At 40.0% G+C, this 23877-nt stretch overlaps 2 protein-coding genes across 4 annotated transcripts; one reads left to right on the forward strand and one right to left on the reverse strand.

Annotated features, from left to right (window-relative positions):
- The first annotated feature begins 69 nt into the window (after positions 1 to 69).
- On the forward strand, positions 70 to 19691 carry LOC134187475 (diacylglycerol kinase zeta-like). 3 transcript variants are annotated; one of them, XM_062655596.1, is made up of 35 exons: positions 70 to 298; positions 1347 to 1473; positions 1529 to 1615; positions 1781 to 1823; positions 1879 to 1916; positions 1992 to 2054; positions 2117 to 2179; positions 2243 to 2269; positions 2338 to 2376; positions 2464 to 2571; positions 4889 to 4978; positions 5038 to 5058; positions 5133 to 5204; positions 5396 to 5653; positions 6470 to 6613; positions 8727 to 8805; positions 8873 to 8928; positions 8995 to 9057; positions 10566 to 10679; positions 10741 to 10812; positions 10876 to 10972; positions 11937 to 12039; positions 12105 to 12205; positions 12874 to 13005; positions 13085 to 13232; positions 13301 to 13576; positions 13634 to 13675; positions 13744 to 13794; positions 16383 to 16411; positions 16479 to 16516; positions 16587 to 16707; positions 16771 to 16807; positions 17100 to 17199; positions 17257 to 17320; positions 19550 to 19691. In XM_062655596.1, the coding sequence occupies exons 1-35, from the start codon at positions 177 to 179 to the stop codon at positions 19600 to 19602; spliced, it is 3078 nt and encodes a 1025-aa protein (XP_062511580.1). In that variant the 5' UTR covers positions 70 to 176; the 3' UTR covers positions 19603 to 19691. The 3 variants fall into 3 exon arrangements, with proteins under 3 accessions (XP_062511580.1, XP_062511582.1, XP_062511581.1); XM_062655598.1 differs by having other exon boundaries at positions 13304 to 13576; XM_062655597.1 differs by having other exon boundaries at positions 1350 to 1473.
- On the reverse strand, positions 19687 to 23792 carry LOC134187476 (rho GTPase-activating protein 8-like). Its single transcript, XM_062655599.1, has 13 exons — positions 23552 to 23792; positions 23375 to 23488; positions 21771 to 21959; positions 21623 to 21710; positions 21425 to 21556; positions 21277 to 21363; positions 21122 to 21220; positions 20947 to 21069; positions 20809 to 20882; positions 20672 to 20749; positions 20390 to 20518; positions 20221 to 20327; positions 19687 to 20056 (listed from the first exon to the last, which is right to left on the reverse strand). Exons 1-13 carry the CDS (start codon positions 23706 to 23708, stop codon positions 19886 to 19888), a joined length of 1548 nt encoding a protein of 515 aa, XP_062511583.1. The 5' UTR covers positions 23709 to 23792; the 3' UTR covers positions 19687 to 19885.
- Positions 23793 to 23877: the final 85 nt, after the last annotated feature.

Below are 23877 nucleotides of genomic sequence, written 5' to 3' on the forward strand. Positions count from 1 at the left end.
AATAATCGCCAATTAATTAATTTAGGTATAACCGGATGTAGGTGTAACATCCGGGAGCGTCTACTAATTGCTGATGTTTGTTGCGGCGTGTGGCGCTTTCGCATCTGTCTTGTACTCGCACGTCTCTCCACTCACTTTCCTATAGGTATTCGAAGTTGCTCACTCGCTGCGAGCGAATGGCGAGCGCAATGGAGGAAAACGAGTCAGTGCGCGGTATGTCGTACAGACGAATGCACACTCCAAGAGAAGACGACGATTCTGACGAAGTACAACTACTGAGGAAGACGGAATCGTACAGGTTAGCGTACATATGTATGAACTAGCAGCACGAGGGGTGTCACTCGATCTTGTGAGGTCTGCCGCTCGTAGGGTGAGTGACCGTCTATTTTTGGCATCACCTTTCCTGTTTCGGGAAGTCAGCAAGACGCACTTGCTTACGCGTGTGCATCAGGCTCATCTCGACAAACCGTAAAATATGAATTTCTTTCAGCTGGTGGAGAGTGGCGAGTGTAGGGAATGACTAAAGTCGCAGTAGCAGATGGTGGCCATGGTCGGTGTAGCAGCTGTAGCTACCTACACTTTACTATATTTGTCTTCTCGTTGTGAGAATTGAACACACTCGTGTAGTAGACGGTTGCTACACTTGACGACAATGAAATTAAGGAATGTAATTTTTTTGAATTAATTAAAAATTGCTACTCTGTAACTAATAATTTTTGGTTGCAATTTATTTGCGGTAATTTTGGTATGGCCAATGAAGTATCTAGAAATTGCGAAAGTCAAACCTTTAGATGAGCCAACAGCAATGTCTGTTAACATGGTAAATTATATTTATTGCAATTATTATCCAACTACATAGTGCACAGCTACAATTGTGTTGCACAATTGTGTAAATGTAGTTCTAGTGTACTGTGCATCCAGTCAGGAGTATTGAGCTCCCGCAAGTTCCATCAAGAATAGATTGTTATCAAAACCGAATTCAGAAGGCACCAAAATTTATGCCACCGAAAATTATTGGTGTGCAGTATGTCAATGCTGCTACTCTATATATCCGTAAAGTTTCCTATCTACGCGGGCAGCTTACATGCATGCAAGCTAATTTGCAAAAACAGACAAGAAAGAATAAGTCTATGTGTAGTCATCCACTGCGACTTGTTCGTTGACTGCTGCTGTTGTGTTGAGTTTGTCAAATTCAAATTCTGTTTGTTTGGTTTTGTTGTTACTGTACCGGTTGTAATTTGCTCTGCTTGTTCTTGTTCTGTGTGGTTATTGGTGTTAGTGACATCATGTCGGACTTTGTCGACAGGATTGTAATTTTTCGATGTTGAAATATATAATTTGTGTAGCAGAGCTGTGAACAGTGCTGGTAGGTCTGATTCACCATCAATGGCGGCTCAGTCTAAAGCTCCGCTGCTGAGCGTGGAAGACCAGCTAAAGAAGGAAGTGTTGGAATCACAGAGAATTGACTGGACAGTGAGTGCAAACAATACGTCATATGTTTAATATATTAGGAGATTGATGATTGAAGGATCATGCCGAGGACTGTCGACATATCTGGGTGGACACGGATGCATCAAAGGCTGTCTGCTACATCAACGAGTCTGACTTCTGCTCAGTCAGTCAAACCATATTGTCTGCACACACACACACACACACACACACACACACACACACACACACACACACACACATACACACACACACACACACACACACACACACACACACACACACACACACACACACACACACACACGGCATAACATGTATTGTTTTGTAGTCGTCCAAAAGTAGTAGTAAGAGATACAAGGTTAAGTGTGCCGGTAAGGTTTCCATGTGATATCTTTAGATTGTGTATCTAATTTTGTCTTTGTGTAGCATGTAAGGTGGTGGTGCATGCAACCTGCATTCGACAGGTAGGAATCATCATCAGGGTTTCTCATTTATTTATAGTCGGTCAATAATTAGTCATGCTGACTGTTGCCATTCAGGCAGTGAAGCTCGGCTATACATGTAGACACACGTTCAAGGATGCCAACACCAAAGGACGAGACGTAGGAAACTGTTTTGTGATGTTTGAGACGGGCAGTGATGTTTAACTAACCGTTTGTGACAGGCTACTAAACATCACTGGGTGAACCAGAGAAGACTGCAGGGCAAGTGCAGACAATGTGGCAAGGTGTGATCGTGACGAAGTCAAAATTGTGACATTTTCTTAATTTCAGTTTCTTTTGTTTCGCAGGGATTTTCTACCAATTTTCTTAGCAAGGTTGTTTCGCTCTCACACGTTACACATTGGAAACAGTTTCAATTGCGTTTGATGTGGTTGTTTTGAAGGATTTCATTGGCGTTAGCTGCTCATGGTGTAAATGTTCGGTAAGTTAGTGTACTTCGTCATGTCTGTCGTTGTGGCTTTGCTGCTGGGAAACCTTGTGTCTATGTCTGTTTGTTTTGTGTGTTTAGTATCACAATCAATGCTTCAATATGTCTCTGGTAGAAGAACTGTGTACATTGGGTATTCACGAGGCACTCATTGTGCCGCCAGCGTGGATAGTCAAGCCAGCCAGAAAGGTGGGTTGACATGCAATCACACATATTATATTTAATGTGCAGGAAGTAGCCACCTCTGTATTAAAAAATATGACTTAATGTAGAATATCGAAAGTGGCAATGAGTGATGACCTCGTTTATCATGCATTCTCTGCATTGTTTCATTTTTCTATTTTTCAGTTTTATAATTGCTTTATATTATACCATTGAATGTGGTTAGTAACCTCTCTGTACTGTAATATCATGATATGCGTCTTTATGTGGTTTTGAATTGTGATATACATGTAGTAAATTGTATAGTAGTTATGTGGTAATCAAATAGATAACAACATGTACAGTAACTGATCCATATCTATAGTAACTGAGCTATATCTATAGTAACTGATCTATGTCTATAGTAACTGAACTATATCTATAGTAACTGATCTATATCTATAGTAACTGAGCTATATCTAGAGACGTGGAACGATGTACGGCTTGTGAATAGACGAATAGTTTGGTGGGAGTTTGATTACTAAATTAGACGTCGGCGATTGATGTGTTTGTAATTTGCTTTGTATTATCTCATGCTATCGTATTCATTGCACAGTCTCGTGACTTTATGGTTACTGAGGTTGCTTTAGAACTGCTGTGTAGTGTAATGCATTTTACTAGCATCAAATCACATGTTAGGCTATGCAAAATTCATTACTTGTTGATCGTCAAATTTGTAAAAATTATTTTTTATTTTTTAAGTTTTTATGTTTTTATATTTTCAAGAGAAAAATCATTGATTTAAAACCCAGAAAATAAAAAAATTGTGGGGCAGGACGGACACTGACGATCAACAAGTAATTAATTTTTATGGCGTTATAAAGGTTAATGTTAGTTTGATTGATACTACATGTGTTGTTCATTTTCTTGTATCTCTAATTGATGTGATAAGGGGTATTATGCTCTACTATACAGTTAAGCACACACACACACACACACACACACACACACACACACACACACACACACACACACACACACACACACACACACACACACACACACACACACACACACACACACACACTGTATACCTAACCATGGACAGTGTTTCCGCTGACCGATCGCCAAGTAGCCAAATGCTACAAACAGCTGTCACTGGCTATAAAATGGTAATTTGTCCTCGCCAAATTGGCTAGCTGTTACAGTGTACCGTCTCTACACCTTTTTTGTATCTTACAAGCATAGTGTCTACCTCTATGCTTACATACATGCTATATACCTCTCTGTCAGACCAGATTATACTTGAATCAATAGTAACTGTTGTCTTTTAGTTTGTTACCTGTTTAAAGGAGCACTTCACCGGTCGGCACAACTCTGACTCCGCCCTCGGCCGCTAATCGTTTCTGGTCACACATCAAGTTGGGAAGTTTGGCGCTATCTCAGAGCAAACTTGATAGCTGAGCATTCTAATAAGGCAAAAAAACAAAAACCTACGTGGCAGTTTTTCAAATAACGTCCACTAAATGCGAGTTTCATTTTTCCGCTTCACATACACTTTGATATTTGCTTAGACGGAAGTAAAACGTGCCTTCGCATCACTGACTCATCTTCAATCGACGGCGAAAAGCACACATACAGCGATGGTTCGGCTGTAGAATGAAGGCACTTTGAGTCGTGATTATGTGTGGTGTCGCACGTTTCCGTGTGTGTTTTGCATCACGAAAGCCCTTTTGTACTGTGGTATGGCGTCCATTCGTAGAAAGAAACACGGAAGAGAGTGCGAAAGATTGAGCGATTGCAAGTCGCTCAAGACGATCATGTGGAGTCTACAACGTACGAACGACTGAGTAGCTTATGAACTGTAACTTGTTCTCTTTCACTGCTAGAGTCGCCTGAAGCGTCTAGACCCGTCTCTTGTGTGCTCTCATAGTTGGCCTCGGAAAGCAAGACCAAAACAATGAGCCGCACAACACAGCAAGCGTTCGGTCTGCAGCTTAAAGCCTTAACGTACGTTAACGTTTACTACACGTGCGTCAATAGGTGAAGTGCTCCTTTAAGTTAATGTTTGTGCAATTATTTCGTGGCTCTGAAAGAGTGCTTGGCTACAAATGAGCAAACTTTTTTAGCCAAGTGGCTACTAATCAGAAAGTTTTAGTGGAAACACTGCCATAGAGAGGATGCATAAAAGTATTTTAGAAATAAATAATCTTGAGGTTGATAATGAAGGAAAGTTGGTTGAGTATATAGTAAACAGCATTATTCTAGTGACAATATCCAAGGGTTTAGAAGGAAATTCCATGTTTGACAGTTCTCACTTATTTGTGTAAGTTTTAAATGAAATGAGATAGTTTCTATTGTTCAGATATCTCACGTTCCGCCCACAAAGTCGTCTCAAAAAAAGAAAAAGAGGAAACCATCGTGGAAAAGAGCAAACTCAAAGAGATCCACAGATGTAAGTAATATATATGGCTTGCTGTATTAGTTGTGCTCACTTTGGTCGTCATCTTGTAGGAGAAGAAATCTCCTTTTGTTGTGAGTTGTTGTCAAACTATAGTACGAAGTATTAACATCATTTATTACTTACATTTGGGATTTGGACCTTCTAGATCAGACCTATCACAATAGCACATCACACACCAATTGTTGTGTTTATCAATCCTAAAAGTGGCGACAATCAGGTATGGGGAGCAATGCTTATTGATATTAACTTTAACTTTGTAGCTATAATATACCAAACTATTATGATGTGTTTAAGTTAATGGATAGTGAAGACAAGTTGCATTTGATAAGTAATGAAATGTAGACAAAATCCAGTAATGAAGTCATTTGTGTTCTTCGTGATTTTAATACGTTTCGTCTCTTCTTTTAGGGTAGCAAGCTGATGCATAAATTTCAGTGGTTGCTGAATCCTCGTCAGGTGTTCGATCTTTCACTTGGTGGGCCCATGGAAGGTCTACGACTGTTCAGTAGTCTGCCTGGTGCTCGCATCATGGCCTGTGGAGGAGACGGAACCGTTGGTTGGGTGCTCTCAGAGTTGGACAAGCTACGTATTCGACCTCCACCTCCAGTTGCAGTACTTCCACTGGGAACCGGAAATGATTTGTCAAGGAGTTTGAATTGGGGAGCGGTAAGAAAGCCACAGTATTTGTTGATTGCTTAGCTTGTAGTCACACTTGTCAAGAGTCAGTGTTTGCATTTGCATGTTGTCATTTATGAACTACGGTTTGTCTGCTACTTTACGCATTTAGCACCTAGGGAACCCCTAACCTCTTCTTACAGCTCGAGACATTCACGTGTACTGACTGACCTTGGTTTTACAATCAACTGAGCACTGTTCACCTAGAACATACATTTTACTGATCTGATGAACTACCAAAGAACATTAATTCATAGTTGCTCTAAAACTCGTTAATTTAATATTTTGCACTGCAACAATCTAATGTCTGATTCATACCATACTCGTGAGGCTGACGTTATGCTCAAATTTGGTAGTGACTGATACTCCATCATTCATGATTTTGTGAGCACCTGCAAACCAGTCAAATGATAGATGTTGTTTGTCTACTGGACTCCAAGGGATAAAGGAAATCAGTGAATTTAATTCTGACTTGTACTGTTGGTTTGTTTGACTATACAAGTACCAACTCTGTTGTCTCTATTTTTTAAATGTTGTATGATATAAAGTTTGTAGTCGATTACAACATGTAAGGGAGTACATGTATATACAACTGTGATTATGGAAATGAAAATTTGTTGAAAAAGATTGTGCAAACCTATAGGCCAATTCATTTTGAATGTCCAACATACCAAGAGCCTTTTCTATTGCTTGTCATTCTGATTTACTGCCTAATAGAGCAGTCATTCTGGCTTGAGTAACTTAATTAACAAGATTTGGTCTAGTTTTCTATTTGCTTGAGCTTTTTTGTGATTGTGTTGTGTTTAGGCGTACACCGACGAGCCGATGGATAAAATATTACAATCTGTTAGAACGGGACAAGTCGTGATCTTGGACAGATGGCATCTGCAAGTGGTAACGAGTCCCGACATCAATACTGACAATGTAGAGGAACTGCAAGGAGTTGTGAAGGTCAGACGTCTTGTGGTAAACAGAGTGTTTTCTGTGGTCTGGTTTGTCATTAATTATATTAATTATGTGTGTGTTTGTGGTGATTAGTGCACATGTGTTGTGACCAAGTGCCTATTTATAGGACACGTACCAGACTACAATAATACTAATGCAACACTAAGACAATAACTAAACAACAATGTCAACACTAATACAACAGGACCATTACAGCAGTGTCTTGTCTGTCTGTCTGCTTGCCTGTTTGTCTGTCTGCTTGCCAGTTTGTCTGTCTCTGTCTGTCTGTCTGTCTGTTTGTCTGTCTGTCTGTCTGTCTGTCAATACAGATATTTTTCATAAATGAACTATAGCACCAAAGCAATATCTAATCTATGTGTCCATTACATCTAGTACATACATGAAAACTGGTTAAAACTACAATGCACACTGTATACACACTAAATACACATACACATTATGACAAGACGAAAGGGACCTATGGTTCCGGTCAATGTTTCTGACTGTCCACTGAGAGCTGAAGTCTTCCTGCAGCTGTATTCATTGAGGAGAGATGAGAACTTTTTTGTAAGGGTCTTGCTGTCTGTCTGTCTGTGACCCAGTGCCTATTTATAGTGGGAGATTACAATAACAGAGTATGACTGAAGGTGTGTACATGTTTGGCTTGACTAGTATTTACTTAACTGTCTAGTTAATTAAATAGGTTGCCACATTTGGCAACTGGAGCCGACTGAATGGTCAATGGTGACACTGCATAACGTTTGTAGAATACGTACGAGTCAAAGTGATATAATTATTGAAAGGCTATGGACTTGTAAATGGCCAGTAGTCTTTGAACCCAAACATCAAAAGTATGAATTATTCAATGTGATACATTTTGCACGAGAACACATGTGCAAGTATTTTTCTATGTAAATATATCTTAGCGGCTTTTGAAAGGTAAATGTCAATGAGTTCTTTGTGTTCACTCAATTTTAATTAAAACTCAACTTCAATATATGAGTTTCTGATAAAGGCAATCAATACATGACTCAGTCACTGTACAGTAAAGGCTGTAGTAAAGTACGTGCAATTATGAACTTTATGCTATGGCAGGCTTATATATTGTTGTGCAGGCATGATGTATTGAGATGTACAATGATGTGTGTATTATAGATAGTTATTGCAGTGGTAGTAAATGGTTTTTAAGTTAATTAAGGTTATAAGTACAGTGTATACTAATATTCGGTACATCACTGTTGTGTACCTGTTCTACCGTGAAGGACAATTATGGCCTTAAATGGTCGTTTGCGTGTTGTAGTAGGTGGCCACTCTGATCTGTCCATGTTTCATTAGAGATCATACTGTAAATCAGTAAATGTTGTAAGCTATTTAATTTCGTAAATTGCAAGAATTTACTAACTTAAATCGTTCACTAACTTTTGTAGTTCAGATATCCATCAATACTTGGATTTTATTTATTTTATAGTCATTCTACTAAGCGCACAAGAGTAAAGTCCACTTGGCTGATAGCCTTTTTAGGACTATGCAGACAACGTCCAAAAACTCACTAACATAGTAAGCAGCAATAGCGGGACTAACCGCACAACTTGGAATAGAAGTAAGTTTACCAAGACACTCTTGTTTGGAAATGTAAAGCTTAGTTGGCGAATTGGCTTTTGCAAACTACAAAATCAAAGACATTGAGGACGCAGGTATTTACCCGAATGTTTATTGAGCCTCGCTGTCACTTCCACACACGTGTTCAAGAGGCATGAAGGAAGTTTACAAACATTTATGGTTACAACCATTTGTGAATTTACAGTAGTGGACCCTAAATACATTTGTTATAGTCACAGAAGTGTAAGAGACCTAGTGTAACAGTATTCACAAAATCAGGCCATGGAGATCTTTGTTTTAAGGCCAGACCAATTAAATTTTTTATGGTCGCATATTTGGACATGAAACTGGACAGACCGATCGAAATAAAAATAAAAATAAATAAAATAGTGTGAAATAGAAAAAATAGAAAAATAAACAAATAATAGAAATAAGTAAAATAGAAAAAATTAATAAAAAGATACTTTAATACTAAGAAGAAATAATTGCAAATAATATTAATGATTTTGTTAATGTTTAGCCACCTTTAGATGTAATTAATAATTACTTCAGTATTGGTGCCGATGCACACGTGACACTTGAATTTCATGGGGCAAGAGGTGAGTGATCACGTGATCAAATACAGTGTATATGTTAGCACATCACGAATACTCATGACAATTATAGAAGCGAATCCAGAGAAGTTCACACAACGATGGAGGAATAAAATGTACTATCTCAGTGTAGGTGTTTATTTGTTCTACGTTTGTGTTCACATCATTGCAATGGCTCTGCGCACTGATCCGTAGGCTGGTAGTCAACAACTTCTCCAGCAGAAATTTAAAGACCTTCATAGACACATCAAACTAGTGGTACGTAACCGATTAGTAGTCGTTAGTAATTGGTATTGTGTCTAAAATAATAACAAAATGTGTACAATTTGTATGAATTTAGTAAGTGTAAGGTGTACAACAAGAGAGCTGCAGCTCGATATGTAGAAAGTGCGATAACGTGGTGATTGCTTTTTGTGTAACGCACACACACACACACACACACACACACACACACACACACACACACACACACACACACACACACACACACACACACACACACACACACACACACACACACACACACACACACACACACCACACACACACATGGACAAATGTCAAGCTCTCCACATCGACCTTAAGGTCAGTTGCGGAGATAGCTCCCCTGCCTCTGGAGACAGGGCCTTCATGCACTACGTGGAGGCTTAGGGCTAGTGCTACAATCCACCTGGAGCTTGGCATCCAGGTGCACTGACTATGTTGCAGCTCTGGGACTGGACACCAAGGCCCACAAGTACTTGTCTGCTACTTGCATGATGTTACTTGCATGATGCCAAGCCAGCAGTCATGTCCACCCCAGTCAATGACCAGGTACTCATTTATACTCCTGAGTCGAGAGAAGCAATTGTGTGTAAGTCTCTTGCTTAAGGGAATTATGCCATAGCTCGCCATCACTGTGACTTGAACCTGCAACCCTGCAAGGTCCCAGATGTTTTCATTCTCCAAAATGCACTCTCTAACCAATTGAGCTACACACACACACACACACACACACACACACACACACACACACACATCTTGTGCATCAAATGAGCATTATAGGGTCATTGCCAGGAAAGAGATGGGTCACCGTATTTTGTCTTCTTTATGTCTGCATCACTAATACTGGACATTACTCATTCATAGACTTGACACCATTTGCATGTCTTTTATCTGAACATAAAACTTGTCATCACATGCATATGTGCCACGTAGGTGGGCAGACTCACGTGTAGCAGGCATGAATAGTGTACCGTACCCAAAATATGGCGGCTAAAACTGGAAGTCAAGTGATGTTTTAGTCTTTTAATTTGCATGTGCATTTTTAGGCATCAAACACATTGATGTTCAAATATTTTAACTTTAAACATGTTGTAGGGATTTCACAGCTCATAGGATATGTAATCATTATGTATGTGATTGCTTTAATTAATTAATTATTACCAATATACTAAATAAATTATATTATATATTATCATTATATATAATTAACACGTTGATGTTTTTTGTTCAAATATTTCAATTGATTTAAGCAAAATTTTTGGGATTGCATAGCTCATATGATGCATATGTATTACATGTAACTGCTTTAATTAATTAATTGATTAATATTTATATTAATAAATTTTACAATAATAAATTAACAATAGTTTTAAATGTTACTTTATGGTCACGTGATACAATCTGTTAATCTAATTAATTGATTAAATAGTTTGTTGTTATCATTGCTAAACATGCTGTTGCCGGTGATGCAAATGTCTGACTTTGTGTTTGCTCTTGTTTAGTGTGATGGCAGAGACATGACACCGCGATTACAAGAACACAGAGTAATAGCCCTTGTACTATTGAATATCTCAAAATACGCGTCGGGTACAACTCCGTGGGGATCACCTCCAGATGTCAGTCTCTCTTTACTTTATCTCTGAACGACGCAGTATGTTTCTAATACTATGTTACTAGGACTCACCTTTCAGACAACAATCGACTGACGATAAGATATTAGAAGTTTTTGCTTTGACCGCAGGGACGCTCGTAGGTTTACATACACTTTTAGTAAAAAACTCGACGTCAGTGTGTTTGTTTGTTTGTTGACAGGCTGGACTTTATGTCGGAGGCCACGGGATTCGAATAGCCCAATGTAGCAAGGTGGAGCTCACCACTCGTCGATCGCTGCCGATTCAAATAGACGGAGGTAAATGTAACAGACAGCATTATGTGCACTGAACATGAATTAGTACGATAATAGTCTGTGTTGAGGTGACAAACAAATCGTGTGTCAGTGTGTGTGTGTGTGTGTGTGTGTGTGTGTGTGTGTGTGTGTGTGTGTGCAGTGTGAAAAATAACTGTAGGACATAGGACAGTGTCCCACCAAGTGTGTTGTTTGTCCGACCAAATATTGCACCAGTGTTGGGACGTGTTGGGACAAGACATTCAAAACATCTATCGTACGCATATATGATAGTGTAAACCTTGTCTCTTAGCACGTGATGGCCTTTCCAATAGTGTAACTATTAATTTCATGAACTTAGGTGTCTCCTAGCATGCTTTATCCAGAGAAACCTCAGCTGCCTTTAACGCCATTTCTCCTTTGGAAGTTGGTTGTAAATAATTACATGCAAAATGGCTACAGTAGGGGAGGCACCTAGTTATACATGTAACACCATACAAGAAAGTCCTACCTAGGCTCAGTCTGTCCGAGCCACAATAATTCCCTATTTTCTACACTGGTGTGTGTGTGTGTGTGTGTGTGTGTGTGTGTGTGTGTGTGTGTGTGTGTGTGTGTGTGTGTGTGGTGCGTGTGTGCTGTACTAGATTCTGAACTCTTTCTTTGCACGGGTTATGTATTAACAGGCGTAACTTACAACTATATCTGTGGGTATTTCTTCCTTATACCTGCTGCCCTTTTTACTGGTATTTCATACACATACATACATATGTACATGCATACATACATTTTCAGTTTTGTATACAAGCATACTAGATTTCAATGTGACATCGGGTTTAATCAGCCAACAAGGAAGATGCATTTTAGAGATGCATCTAGTGTCTGTATAAGCAGGTACCTGTAGCAGGCATCCAAGGTGTGACTACTGCACTGTGCTACTTGTTGTGCAAATCGTGTCTCAGTGATTTGCTTATCTGTTTTCATTGTTTAGAGCCGTGCAGACTTTTGCCGTCACTTATCACTGTCACATTACAAAACCAAGTGTATATGGTTCGGAGAGTAAAACGTCAGGGACTGACATCTGCAGGCCCCACGTAGATGCAGCTATGCAAGTCGGCTTTGTTGCGTTTCTGAATGTCGTCTGTTGTCTGAATTTCAGATCATACACTCCACAACCGGCCATGGTCAAAGTGGCCGTTCGTAAAATAACTCTTGAGCAATACGAATCGCATCATGATCTCGACGTTGTACGAGATATGGGTGAGAAATTAGCATTCTCATTGCACACAACACGTAGAAACATGCTTGGTTACAAGACGAATGGACAGTCCTACACACACACACACACACACACACACACACACACACACACACACACACACACACACACACACACACACACACACACACACACACACACACACACACACACAGATAGACAAATGTCAAGCTCTCCTGCCTCTGGAGACAGGGCCTTCATGCACTACGTGGAGGCTTAGGGCTAGTGCTACAGTCCACCTGGAGCTTGGCATCCAGGTGCACTGACTATGGAGCAGCTCTGGGACTGGACACCAAGGCCCACAAGTACCCATCTGGTACTTGCATAATGTTACTTGCATGATGCCAAGTCAGAGGGCATGTCTACCCCAGTCAATGACCAGGTACTCATTTATACTCCTGAGTTGAGAGAAGCAATTGTGTGTAAGTCTCTTGCTTAAGGGAATTATGCCATAGCTCGCCATCACTGCGACTTGAACCTACAACCTTGCAGAGTTCCAGATGTTCACTCTCTAACCAATTGAGCTACAGCACCACACACGCGCGCACGTGCACACACACACACACACACACACACCATTTGTCCACATGTAGTAACAGTGTTAAACAAACATATTTAATTGCGTGGTAATCTCAGTTTTCTTGAACAGCTACGCCACTTGGCATGCTGTATGTCAGTGCACATTGTGACCTAAGCGACATCAGACTCAGTCTTGACAAGTACTGTCAACCAAGCGACAACGAATCAAAACGGCTTTTCGAAAAGTGGTGCTTTCTAGATGGTAGGTCACTTACTCACTGATTGAGGTGGGTCATCTGTCATTCGACTATCGTATGTAACACTGGTATCTGTTTCAAAAGTTCATCTCAGCGGAGACACTGAAAAGTTGTTTCGTGTCGATATGGCTGAAGAGAAGTCACTTTCAATAGCAGATATTCATCATGAAGGTATCTACATACTAGAATTAGACGACAGTTTCCGAAAGCGAGTACAAACACTCCAGATGACGTAAGATGTCACGTATTTTTTGTTCATTCACGGTGAGAAAAATGGATATACGTTTTACTTGCCGTTAGTAGTGGTGCTAGACGAAGTAGCAGTCCGAAGATTCAGAGAGTAGCTCATGGAACGGCTGTTAGTTTCTACAGAAGGAAGATGCCATCGAAAGAGGGCAGTGTGGAGGTCTCACGTGCTGATGATGTTTTGGACCTAAACGATATCCAACTTCCTGACCTAATGGACACACCTGAGGAATCTGATGTGTATGAAGACGAACCCGATCCCAAAGTGGATTTACTCCGGAGACCGACCGAGATACGGTTACAGTTACCGCCTTCGTTTGGATTTAGCCAGTGAGTTACAGTCCAAATGTGATTGCATTGTGATACTGAGTGGTTGTGTTGATGCAGTGAGGAGCATCCTTTACCATCCGTCGTCGGTGTTAGCAACATGTCGGTAGCATTCTGTTTATTTTGTTTGTGTGTGTGTTAATGTTGGGTACGATGTTATGTCTGTATAGTTTGGCTAACGGTACGAAAGCTGCAGACAGTCCTCTGTCACCAGATGAAAAGTAAGCTGTGGAGCTAACATACAGATGGTTACATGTGGTATGGCACATGTATATATAGTTATCATATTTTTTAAAAATTAAGTTATTTTCTTATTCAATTTTTTTCATTATTTCATATATTATATATAAAGCTCAAATTGTCTGTCTGTCTGTGTCTGTGTGTGTTTGTTCGTGTTTGGCGGCCACGTCTTTTGTCCGTTCACAGCCGAAATCGGTACGCACACTCAGCACACACAGGGGAAGGTTGCATAAAAAATTTATAAAATTATGCACCGGGTCCCCTCTCAAGGGTCGACCCCCGCGTAAAATTTCTTGATGACGCAAACGCTACACATTCCAGTTCATTTGAACACACGCTCACACCAGTCCTGTGTAGACTGTATGCATTGTCGTCCTTCGCAAAGCTTCGAGCAATCGAATATCTCTTGCCGACGAAACTTACTCTTCTAGTGCTTTCATTTCTCTCCAAATTCTGATTGCATTTGCACCAAATCCAACCTACACGTTTTCTGCAGCAAGCTCTACACGGGGAGTGTGTCAATTTCTATCAAAACAAGCCTGAAGAGCAAGATTCGAATTCATTCAGCACATCCGGGACCTTGCAACAAAGATTGCACGTGACGTGTCCCAGACCTATCTTTACATTACAGTATCTTGCCCGTACGAAGGAGGGGCGATGTATACTACTGCATATATATATATATATATATATATATATATATATATATATATATATATATATAGTAGCTTCACATACATTATATTTTACAATACCCCAATACCCCAACATCCCTCCCAACATCTCTCTCAAGTCAGGTAGGCAAATCCCAACTACAAACATCTAAAACTTCTAATTGCATACGTGCCTGTCACATCTTGGTGTTATAGCACCATAGTTTTACAGACAACTGTTCTAATATGTTCTTGAAAGCTCGAGGAAACGGTATCCCACTGATTGATGATGTCTTCGAACATATTCCTTTCAAAGTCTTTAGAGTGAAAGATGATATGAAACCCAAAGATTCAAAAACTATTGGATAGAATAGACCACCTGCTGTGGTAACATTGGCTTCATGCCTGGCATCTTTTTCAAATTCCGCTGCTTCTGCTGCTGCACCAGGATGCATTGCTGCTTTCAATATATAGGAAGGCTGTAAAGAGTTACGGATTGTAACATCGAAATATCCAAGTCGACCATCTATGAAATCTGGATGATATACGTCTCATGGTCTGCTTGAATCATAACCTGAGCAGTTCTGTTCTTTTTTGACCACAAGCAAAGCTTGGAATATTACTTCACAAAGAGCATTGTGACGTTGAACACGTAACGGACCTCTAGGGCAGCTGATTAGGTGGTCACCAAACAGATCAATTGTAGTGCCACAACAGCATAAAACAAAAGATGGTGGAAGAGGAAATATCAGAATGCCGAGCCATGTCCGGATCGCAATTACGAATTCATGCGGAGGAATGGTGAGGCCTAGATTGGGGTTGGGTAGTGCCCACAACCAAGCCCTCGCATGGTTCGACAAAATTGTGTTCAGACGAGCTTTGTCTCTTAAACTCCCATTTTCCATTAAGGAGTTGAAAACATTGCAATGTATTGAATATTCTGCTGAGAAGCTGTGTTGAGATCCACAGTGTGCATTGCAGGCAATTTCTTTCCAAGAATACTGTACGCTTCATTTTTGCCTTAAACTTGAAAATCATGACGAAATGCCTCTTCAGCAAATTCGGTGTTCGAATTGCCTGCATTTCTTAAGAGACTGAATCAACTTTTGGGTGGTATTGCAACTTCCTATGAAAGGAGCCACTGATGAGGTTAGTGTTTCTCTGAGACCAAGACCTCCTGTGTCAACTGGTAGTGTCGCCTGGAGCCACGAGGAATCTGGAATAGGTGAGCGAGTGATTAGTTCTAGAGATTGTCTCAAACCTCTATCAAAATGAGAAAATTCACTCTCTGTCAGACCAGGTGTTACAGTCCGCAAAAGGTGATTGACCTTACAGACACTCAAACAACTACGCAAAAGGTGTAATTCAACCTGGGGGTCATCTATGTCATTGAGATGTGATTGACTATCAAGGACTTTGTCTATCCGCTTAGCGACCGTATTTTGAAAGAAAATATCTGACACATGGACTGGTGAAGCGAGCAGTCCCAATCCGTCAGTAAGCCTATGAATTTCAGTAGGAAATTGAGGGAACGTATGGTCCCCTAAATGGCCAATAAATCTTGCATTTATCCAGATTGATGTGAAGACCAAATTGAGGACCTTTTGCTAAGAACAGTTCTAATAGAGAAGAGATGCAATCTCGATCACCAACAAATGTACATGTGTGTGTGTGTGTGTGTGTGTGTGTGTGTGTGTGTGTGTGTGTGTGTGTGTGTGTGTGTGTTATTTTAATATTTTTTTATTTTTTATTTACGTTTTTTATTATCTATACACGTTATAAAGCCGTTGTGTCTTACACACCATAACCCGGTACAGTTCCCATACTAAACCCCAGACAAAGAACACTAACAATCACACTACAACTCAACGCACCAGTACTGTACAGTATCCTTAACTATTTCATTTCTATTCCAGGGATGTCATAGAGATCAGGAAGGCAAAAGGTAATCACACACAATACTGTATATTACACATTAGAAATTCACCACTTCTCAATCGGTTACGTTTCAGCTTTGCTCGATGCTGCCAAGCGTGGAGACACAGAGCGAGTAATTTACTAAATTCCTTGATTACTGAATCGACGGCTTAGGCATACTCAGTAACTGTATTGTCTGTCAGATGCAAGCACTTAACGAAATGGGCTTAGCATTGACAGTTCGAGGCAAAGAAGGTCTTTCACCTTTGCATCATGCCGCAAGACACAATCGAAGAGAGACGGTACGATGGCTAACCCAAATGCGTAAGGAAAGCTTGTGTGTTGTCACATCGGTAGTAAACATCAATAATGTATTGATGTGTTCAGTTCCAAGAGAAGCACTGGATCTTGTGGATGACCATCGGTTAGTCTTACCTTGCATATGTTGTGTGTTTGTTTGTTGTGTATTTTGTTGTGTTTGTTGTTGTGTATTGTTGTTTGCTTGTTGTGTTTGTTTGTTTGTTTGTTGTTTGTTGTGTTTGTTTTTGTTTGCTGTTTGTTGTTTGTTTGATGTTCGTTGTTTGGTTGTTTGTTTTTGTTTGTTTGCATTTGTGTTTGCTTGTTTGTTTATTGTGTTTGTTCATTGTGTGTTTTGCTGTTTGTTGTGTGTTTGCTTGCAGGAGTTTATTGCATAAGTAGTGTTATGTCATTTTCAGGTTACAAACAGCTTTACATAAGGCAGCATGGTATGGTTATCGTACTGTGTGTAAACATCTAGTGGAAGCGGGAGCATCACTACTACGTAAAGATTATCAGGTATTTCAACGTTTCTGTATTGCTTGTGTTGTGTTATGTTTGCTCTCTCTCTAACAGGGAAATACGCCCTATAACCGGAGTCTAGAAGGGACTGATAGAGAACTACAGGCATACTTAGCAGGTAATGCAGTGCCATGTGTTGTGCCAGCTGGTTGGTCACAGTGAATCTGTATGTGTATGTGTCTGTATGGTGTGTGTGCGTGTCTGTCTGTCTGTCTGTCTATTTGTCTGTCTGTCAACACAAACTCTACGTTACATTTCTAACACTAAATGCAAACAAGCTACTGCTACTGAGTTCAACTTTAGTCTGTCTGTCTGTCTGTGTCTGTCTGTCTATCTGTCAATACATACATACATACATATATATATATATATATATATATATATATATATATATATATATATATATATATTTATTTATTTCTTACACACCTACTCACATACAGGGAAGTCCCAACTAAGGACTTCAGCTACTTCCGCAAGTATGCGGCTAGATATCATTCTAGCGTTATAAATCCATAATCTAACAGAAAGCTGCTCTAGCAAATTCTTTAAAGCCTTCCAGAAGGGAACAGCTAACACAGCACATACTTTTGAGGATATAGACTTCAAAGTCTCTAGACTGTCTGGTGACCAAAGGCCAAGTGTTTCAACTACCAACGGATAAAATGTACCACCAGTCAAAGATACTCTTGCATGGTGACGATCATCCTTGCCCATTTCTGCTGCTTCTGCAACAACTCCTGATGTTTCAGCAACTCGAGCAATGTAAGATGGTTGCAACGTGTTTCTTACAGTGATGTCAAAATATCCAGGCCGTCCATTCAAGAAATTCGGATGGAAGACATCACCTGGGCGGCATTTGGATTGACCCGAGCTTCTCTGTTCTTTCACAACTTGTTTGGAATCAATGAGGAGTGATTGCCAAATAGACTCACATAAAGCATTATGTCGATTCAGACGATGTGGACCATGATATATATATATATATATATATATATATATATATATATATATATATATATATATATATATTTCTTGTACAAGACATTATTACAGTCTACAATATGCTAAAAATCAGCAAGTTCTAAGACAACTTGGACTGTCTGTCTGTCTGTCTGTCTGTCTGTCTGTCTGTCAAATAACATTTATTTCAAACATACATCTATAATACAATGCTAGCAAGGTAACTAACTACGTAAAGTTCTGCAACTAAGAGTTCATTAGAACTACATTTTAAAAACAAACAAACATCTAACACTTAAAAGAGAACAATGCAAACTACCCGGAGCCAACTTAGTGGCTGAAAAACTGGGTAGAGCAATCTACGATACAGTCAGTGTTACTGAGATTTTTTCTCATTATGACCTTCGTGTTGCAGTTTTGAAGTTGAGTTGAAATCTCTGTCTGTCTGTCTGTCAAAGAACATTTATCAAAAACATCAACGCTAATACAGAAAAGGCTACATATAACACTAAGGGCGCGTTCGATTTACAGTTCTCGAACTGGAACTGGGTGTGTCTTAGAACTATTAGAACTGACAAAACTAGATTCTAAATCGAATGCTAATTCTACTTTCAGAATCGTACTATGCACAAGCATGCGCAGATTCAACGTAATGGCAGCAACCGTTGACAAAGTGGCTATCGTTGCAGCAGTTCAGTTCAGTCTCTGGTCTAGACCATCTGACGCCGATGCAGGACTACTAGAGTAACGTCTTCGCTACATTCCGGAGACGGCGACTGCTCAATTGGGATGCTAGAAACTCCTGATGGTCTCCAATGTTGACTTAGAATCTCACTTGAAGTTAGGAACAGGTCGATGGTAGTGTCAGGTGAAGTTCTCGCAGAAATGTCCGGGTAATCAGACGATAATAGGGTGTGGTCATGCCGCAGTTCCAGGTTTAGAGTTCGAACTGTTGGAATCTTCCGGCAGTTCCAGAACTAGAATCCTAGCAAATCGAACGCAAGTTATTCGTTCACCCCCGTTGATTCTAGTTCCAGAACCGTAAATCGAACGTGCCCTAAGAGTTCAAGATAAACGACCATAGTTGTCATAGAAGAAAACTCTAACGAACAGCCATCTGATGTTTGTAGCTATCATTTACAGAGTCATTACTACAAACTATTCTGTCAGTCTTTTTAGCTAAAACATTACTATTGCAACGTTGTAATGTTATTGACAGTATTCACTGTCAGTACGATTTAAATTCAATCAAATTCAGCTTTCCATCTTCATCACGTGATCTTAGTCTGTCTGTCTGTCTGTCTGTCTATCTGTGCGTGCTTGTTTGTGTAGTAGTCAGGTAGAAAACAAGTTGATTGCCTGAGTCATTTGCCCTTTTCTTTAGCGGCTGAAAAACGTCAAGTAATAGCCCAAGATGATCAAGAAACAGCAGTCTAGTAGTTGAAACAACGACAATAGTATTCTGGCACACAACACTTGCTGGTGACACTGTAAACTAGAATGGACTTGCTTTGTGACCTTTTCATTGCAAATGTATTGTTTATTGCCAAGCTTTTTGAGCCTGTTTACTATAAACATTATTGTAAGTGTCATCGCTCTGGGTAGAGTTTTTAAAGATTCATAGCGATGTAAAGTAAGTGGAGAAATCCACTTGAATTATTAAACACAAGAACATAACGACAATGCATAGTTTTGTATGTAAATAAGCCAATTGAAACAGCTAATTCTCAAATAGAAAATTGTAGTTTTCAATGGCTATCTTGGTGAACGTGTTGATATGTGACATTGCAGTTAGTGATGCGGCCTCAGTCCGTGACCAAAGTAAATTGGGTCCAAAAACAATGGCAAGATTCGATGCACCCATTTTGTTTGAAGTTGAATGTTCTGTTACCTAGCGATACCATACAATCAGCGTTTCACGCACGCACACATGCACACACACACACATACCACACATGCACACACACACACATACCACACACACACACACACACACACACACACACACACACACACACACACACACACACACACACACACACACACACAACTTACCTCGACCAACAACTGCATGATATACTTCAACACTGTATAGTTTAGGGGTGGTAAATGATCTCTTAGTAGTTTCTTAGTAGTTGCAAGGTAGTCCTCGGATGAGAGATCTACAATACAATATCCTGTATATTAGATATCTGATAGACTTCCCATGCACATAACATCCTACCTTGAAGGACCATCACCGGTTCATAGAGATCGAACGTTAACAACGGCTCTGGAAGTTCTCTGAGAAACGTCTTCAGAATAACACAAGGAATTTGTGGGTCAAAGTAGGATCCAAAATCAACATGTTGTCCTGCAGACAATGGAGGCATGACTGTATGACTTTAGGCTCGAAGATCCAACCGTTCCTTTCCCCCTTTGCCTTGTAGGGGAAAATGACCAGCTGGACCCTCAAGCCTACACAACTATGCGATTTCTAAGAAATCAAACTGTGAACTTGAACTACCTTCATTCATTCTTTGTTTGATCTCCTTGATCGTGCCAATACCAGCAGCTCTCCGAAAAATTCCTTCAATGTCAAGGGCTATAGACGAGATACGAAAGTGTGAGGAAATGAGAAAAAGCAGATGAGGGAATTCTAACTGTTAACTCTGATAAATTCGACTGACATCCGCACAGGCTTGGGGATGTCATCACCACCTGACTGTTTCTTCAACCTACATGTAATACACATAATACATGTTGGTTGGTTGATTAACACATGTGACAAGCTGAACTGGCCATGTCAATGAGACTCCAAATTGTTGCGTCTCCATGTTTGCCTCTCCTGATGGTATGTGGAACGTGGATTTGCCCATTGCAGACGGCTGCGGCTTGTCTTTCTCACAGAGTTCGGAATCGTGTCTGACACACGCAACATTAGTCAAACTCGAAAACAAAGCAGCGAGTGTCTCACTCTCTGACTTGGTCTGGAATGTCCAGTTGGTCGACATAGAGAGTGTCCGACAACTGAGACAGACGATTTACATATGTCACTTTACGTCCAAATTTCACACTAAATCAGAAACAACGTCACAACAAACGGAAATCAGATGAGAAGCAAGCGAAGACCTAATAATTGGTTTGAACATTCCCATCACAATCTTGATGAACATGGACGGATGGACAATGTAGAGCTTCTTCAAGTTCTTTTTGTACCTTCACACAGTGAGACTCTGAACCTGGTGTACAGTACAAAGGGGCAAACCAGACAACCCACTTTCTGTCAAATGCTCTGTATGCAGCTAATAGCCATTTCAGTCCCGGTTTGTTGCTACTGCTCCATCCATAATGAAAATAGACGAGTGTGTAGTCGTTTTCCACATATGGATCTAACGTGGATTTCAAGTACCTACATGTACATTCAAATCATAACGATTTCATTACATTGCGAATGCTACTCGTCGATCAGACGCACTCAAGCAGTTCACTGTGATCAATACTGCGACGGTCGGGAAGTCGACAGGCTGATGCTATAACCACTGGTTTGCCTTCTCTGTCAGTACCTGTATCAGTGGTTATGTCCTCATATATACACACAACACAACAAATACAACTTTGTCCACCTCCAATCGAAATAATTTGATGCTTCTCAATGGCTGAGAAATCGTGTCTAGCTTCTTCTGCTGCTGTTGTGGAAGCAGTGGCTGTTGATTGCTTTTGTTGCTTGCCGTCTGTGTCATCAAATGTCGCAACTGGCTGGACTTGTGATTGTCTCATGACTTCAGGGTGTGAGGTGACACATTCTGATGAACCTGAAACACAACCAATTCATATATTGATTCAAAAGTCAAAACATACCCAGTAATTTATAATAACAATAATACTATATTTTCATTCGAACTTGTAGTGCAGTTCCCTACTAACAAATACACAAAAAAAAACTACAACAGCAACTACAGATTAAAGATATATGAAGAAATGTAATTAATGTAGCTATTTAACGTCTCCTTTCAAGTCTCTATATGAGAAAACTCCAGACTAGTGCATCTTCTCATCACAATGTCTTAGCAAATATTTTACCACAAAATTAAATCAAGTACACTGGTAAGATTGGAAAACAGAATACATTAGACCTCTCATTGTGACCCTCTGGCTCTTCATAAAACTCAAGAATACTTTCCAACACTGATAGAACAGCCACTGAGAACCTTTCTAACTAACCCTAATGCCAAAACATTAGCAGCTATCCTATATTTATCTCTGACAGAGGCATAGAATAGCATGGGCTAGACCGAGCTATAGCGCCATTATTCGTAGGTGTGGTTGTAAAATTTCTGGATTTTAAATACATAATGCTTGAAAATGCACTGTTGTGCTAGACAGCATAATAGACAACCATCATTCCTATGGATCCTATCAAACAATGTGACAAAAATTATTTTCCTGACATTCTTACTCTCGTTTGTAATCAGTTGTTCCTAGCTCTGTTAGCTCAGTATTAGTGTATTAGTGGCCTAAAATCTTACCGTCTTAAAACTTAAAGGTGCAGGGTTACCAAAAAATAATATTTATTTATTTATTTATATTAATGCTCGTATGATACAAAGACATTGCGCGTTTTGTCTGTTAGTAATTTCTTATAAATAAATTTTGAAAATAATAATATATAGTATGTAATTGCCAATTGATTTCCAGCTGGTTATAAAAATGTAATACATGTACCCTGAAAGAAGAAATTTGTGCGGGAGAAAAATCGATGCGATTTTGTGCGATCACAGGCCCATTGCACAAAGTAAATTTCCACATATATTTTTCCCTTGCGCATGACCTTATTGCGCATGGCCTTATTGTGGCACAAATTAATTCCACACAAGTAGTGATGTTTCTAGAAAAAGCACAATTTTTCTCCCGCACAAATTTCTTCTTTCAGGGTATCTTGCAACCCATTGTAGACTACAGTACACGACATCATAACAACGCATCAATTCCTTTTGCCCAAATTCACCAAAATCATAGTTTTTGCAAAGAAACGTCCCGAAAGGAGGAGCCTCACATTATAACAACATCAACATGCTAAAAACATAAATGTGTTGAACCGAAACAAAACATTTCAGAAACATAAAGACAAACGTCTCGTACACTACACTACAAAGTACGTGTACCAACAGCATGCACCTCTCTATGACCATAAACATCAATGTTGAGTGATGACTGACATCATACCAACCTGATTCTTCGAGACATTCTCCTGGCACAAGTCCACTCTCACCACTATCCGTTTTTGTAACATATACAAAGCCCTCGTGACCGTGAACGTCGTCCGTAAGTGCCACCAATTCTCCTGCAAAAATTTTTGTTCATACCGACGAGCGAAGAGAGCATACGAAATTTGATGCGGACAAACCTTGTGTGACGGTAAGATCTCCTTCCGACTCACCTGAATAGCTTATGACTACTTTACGCACAATGGGTGCTGGTGAGACCTCTGGCGTGACGTTCTCGCCATTTGCGTTCGTTTCGAGAAGTGCAGTGAGGGGATCCAAGTCGTCAACCGTCGACATCGATGCGATAAGCCTCGTTCAAACAAACTCGATGTGTCAGACCGAATGTCGAGTGCTACGTAGTTCGATCCGTGCGGCAACACTTTACAGGCACCTATGCCACGTGACATCCTGTTACGCCCTCATTGGTTAGTCGCTATGTCTCGTGCGCATGGCTACAGCCCGGCCC

This window comes from Corticium candelabrum, chromosome 11 (assembly GCF_963422355.1).
Source record: "Corticium candelabrum chromosome 11, ooCorCand1.1, whole genome shotgun sequence".
Taxonomy (NCBI): domain Eukaryota; kingdom Metazoa; phylum Porifera; class Homoscleromorpha; order Homosclerophorida; family Plakinidae; genus Corticium; species Corticium candelabrum.

Excerpts from the sequence above, each read along its gene's own strand:
- LOC134187476 (XM_062655599.1), bottom strand. The coding sequence starts at position 23,708 with ATGTCGACGGTTGACGACTTGGATCCCCTCACTGCACTTCTCGAAACG. Across the intron at positions 21,960-23,374 it reads AGAATGTCTCGAAGAATCAG|GTTCATCAGAATGTGTCACC; the intron begins GTTGGTATGATG and ends GTTGTGTTTCAG. Across the intron at positions 20,883-20,946 it reads TTTGGAGTCTCATTGACATG|GTTGAAGAAACAGTCAGGTG; the intron begins GCCAGTTCAGCT and ends TATTACATGTAG.
- LOC134187475 (XM_062655596.1), top strand. The coding sequence starts at position 177 with ATGGCGAGCGCAATGGAGGAAAACGAGTCAGTGCGCGGTATGTCGTAC. Across the intron at positions 2,180-2,242 it reads AGTGCAGACAATGTGGCAAG|GGATTTTCTACCAATTTTCT; the intron begins GTGTGATCGTGA and ends TTTGTTTCGCAG. Across the intron at positions 13,676-13,743 it reads GTCGTCGGTGTTAGCAACAT|TTTGGCTAACGGTACGAAAG; the intron begins GTCGGTAGCATT and ends ATGTCTGTATAG.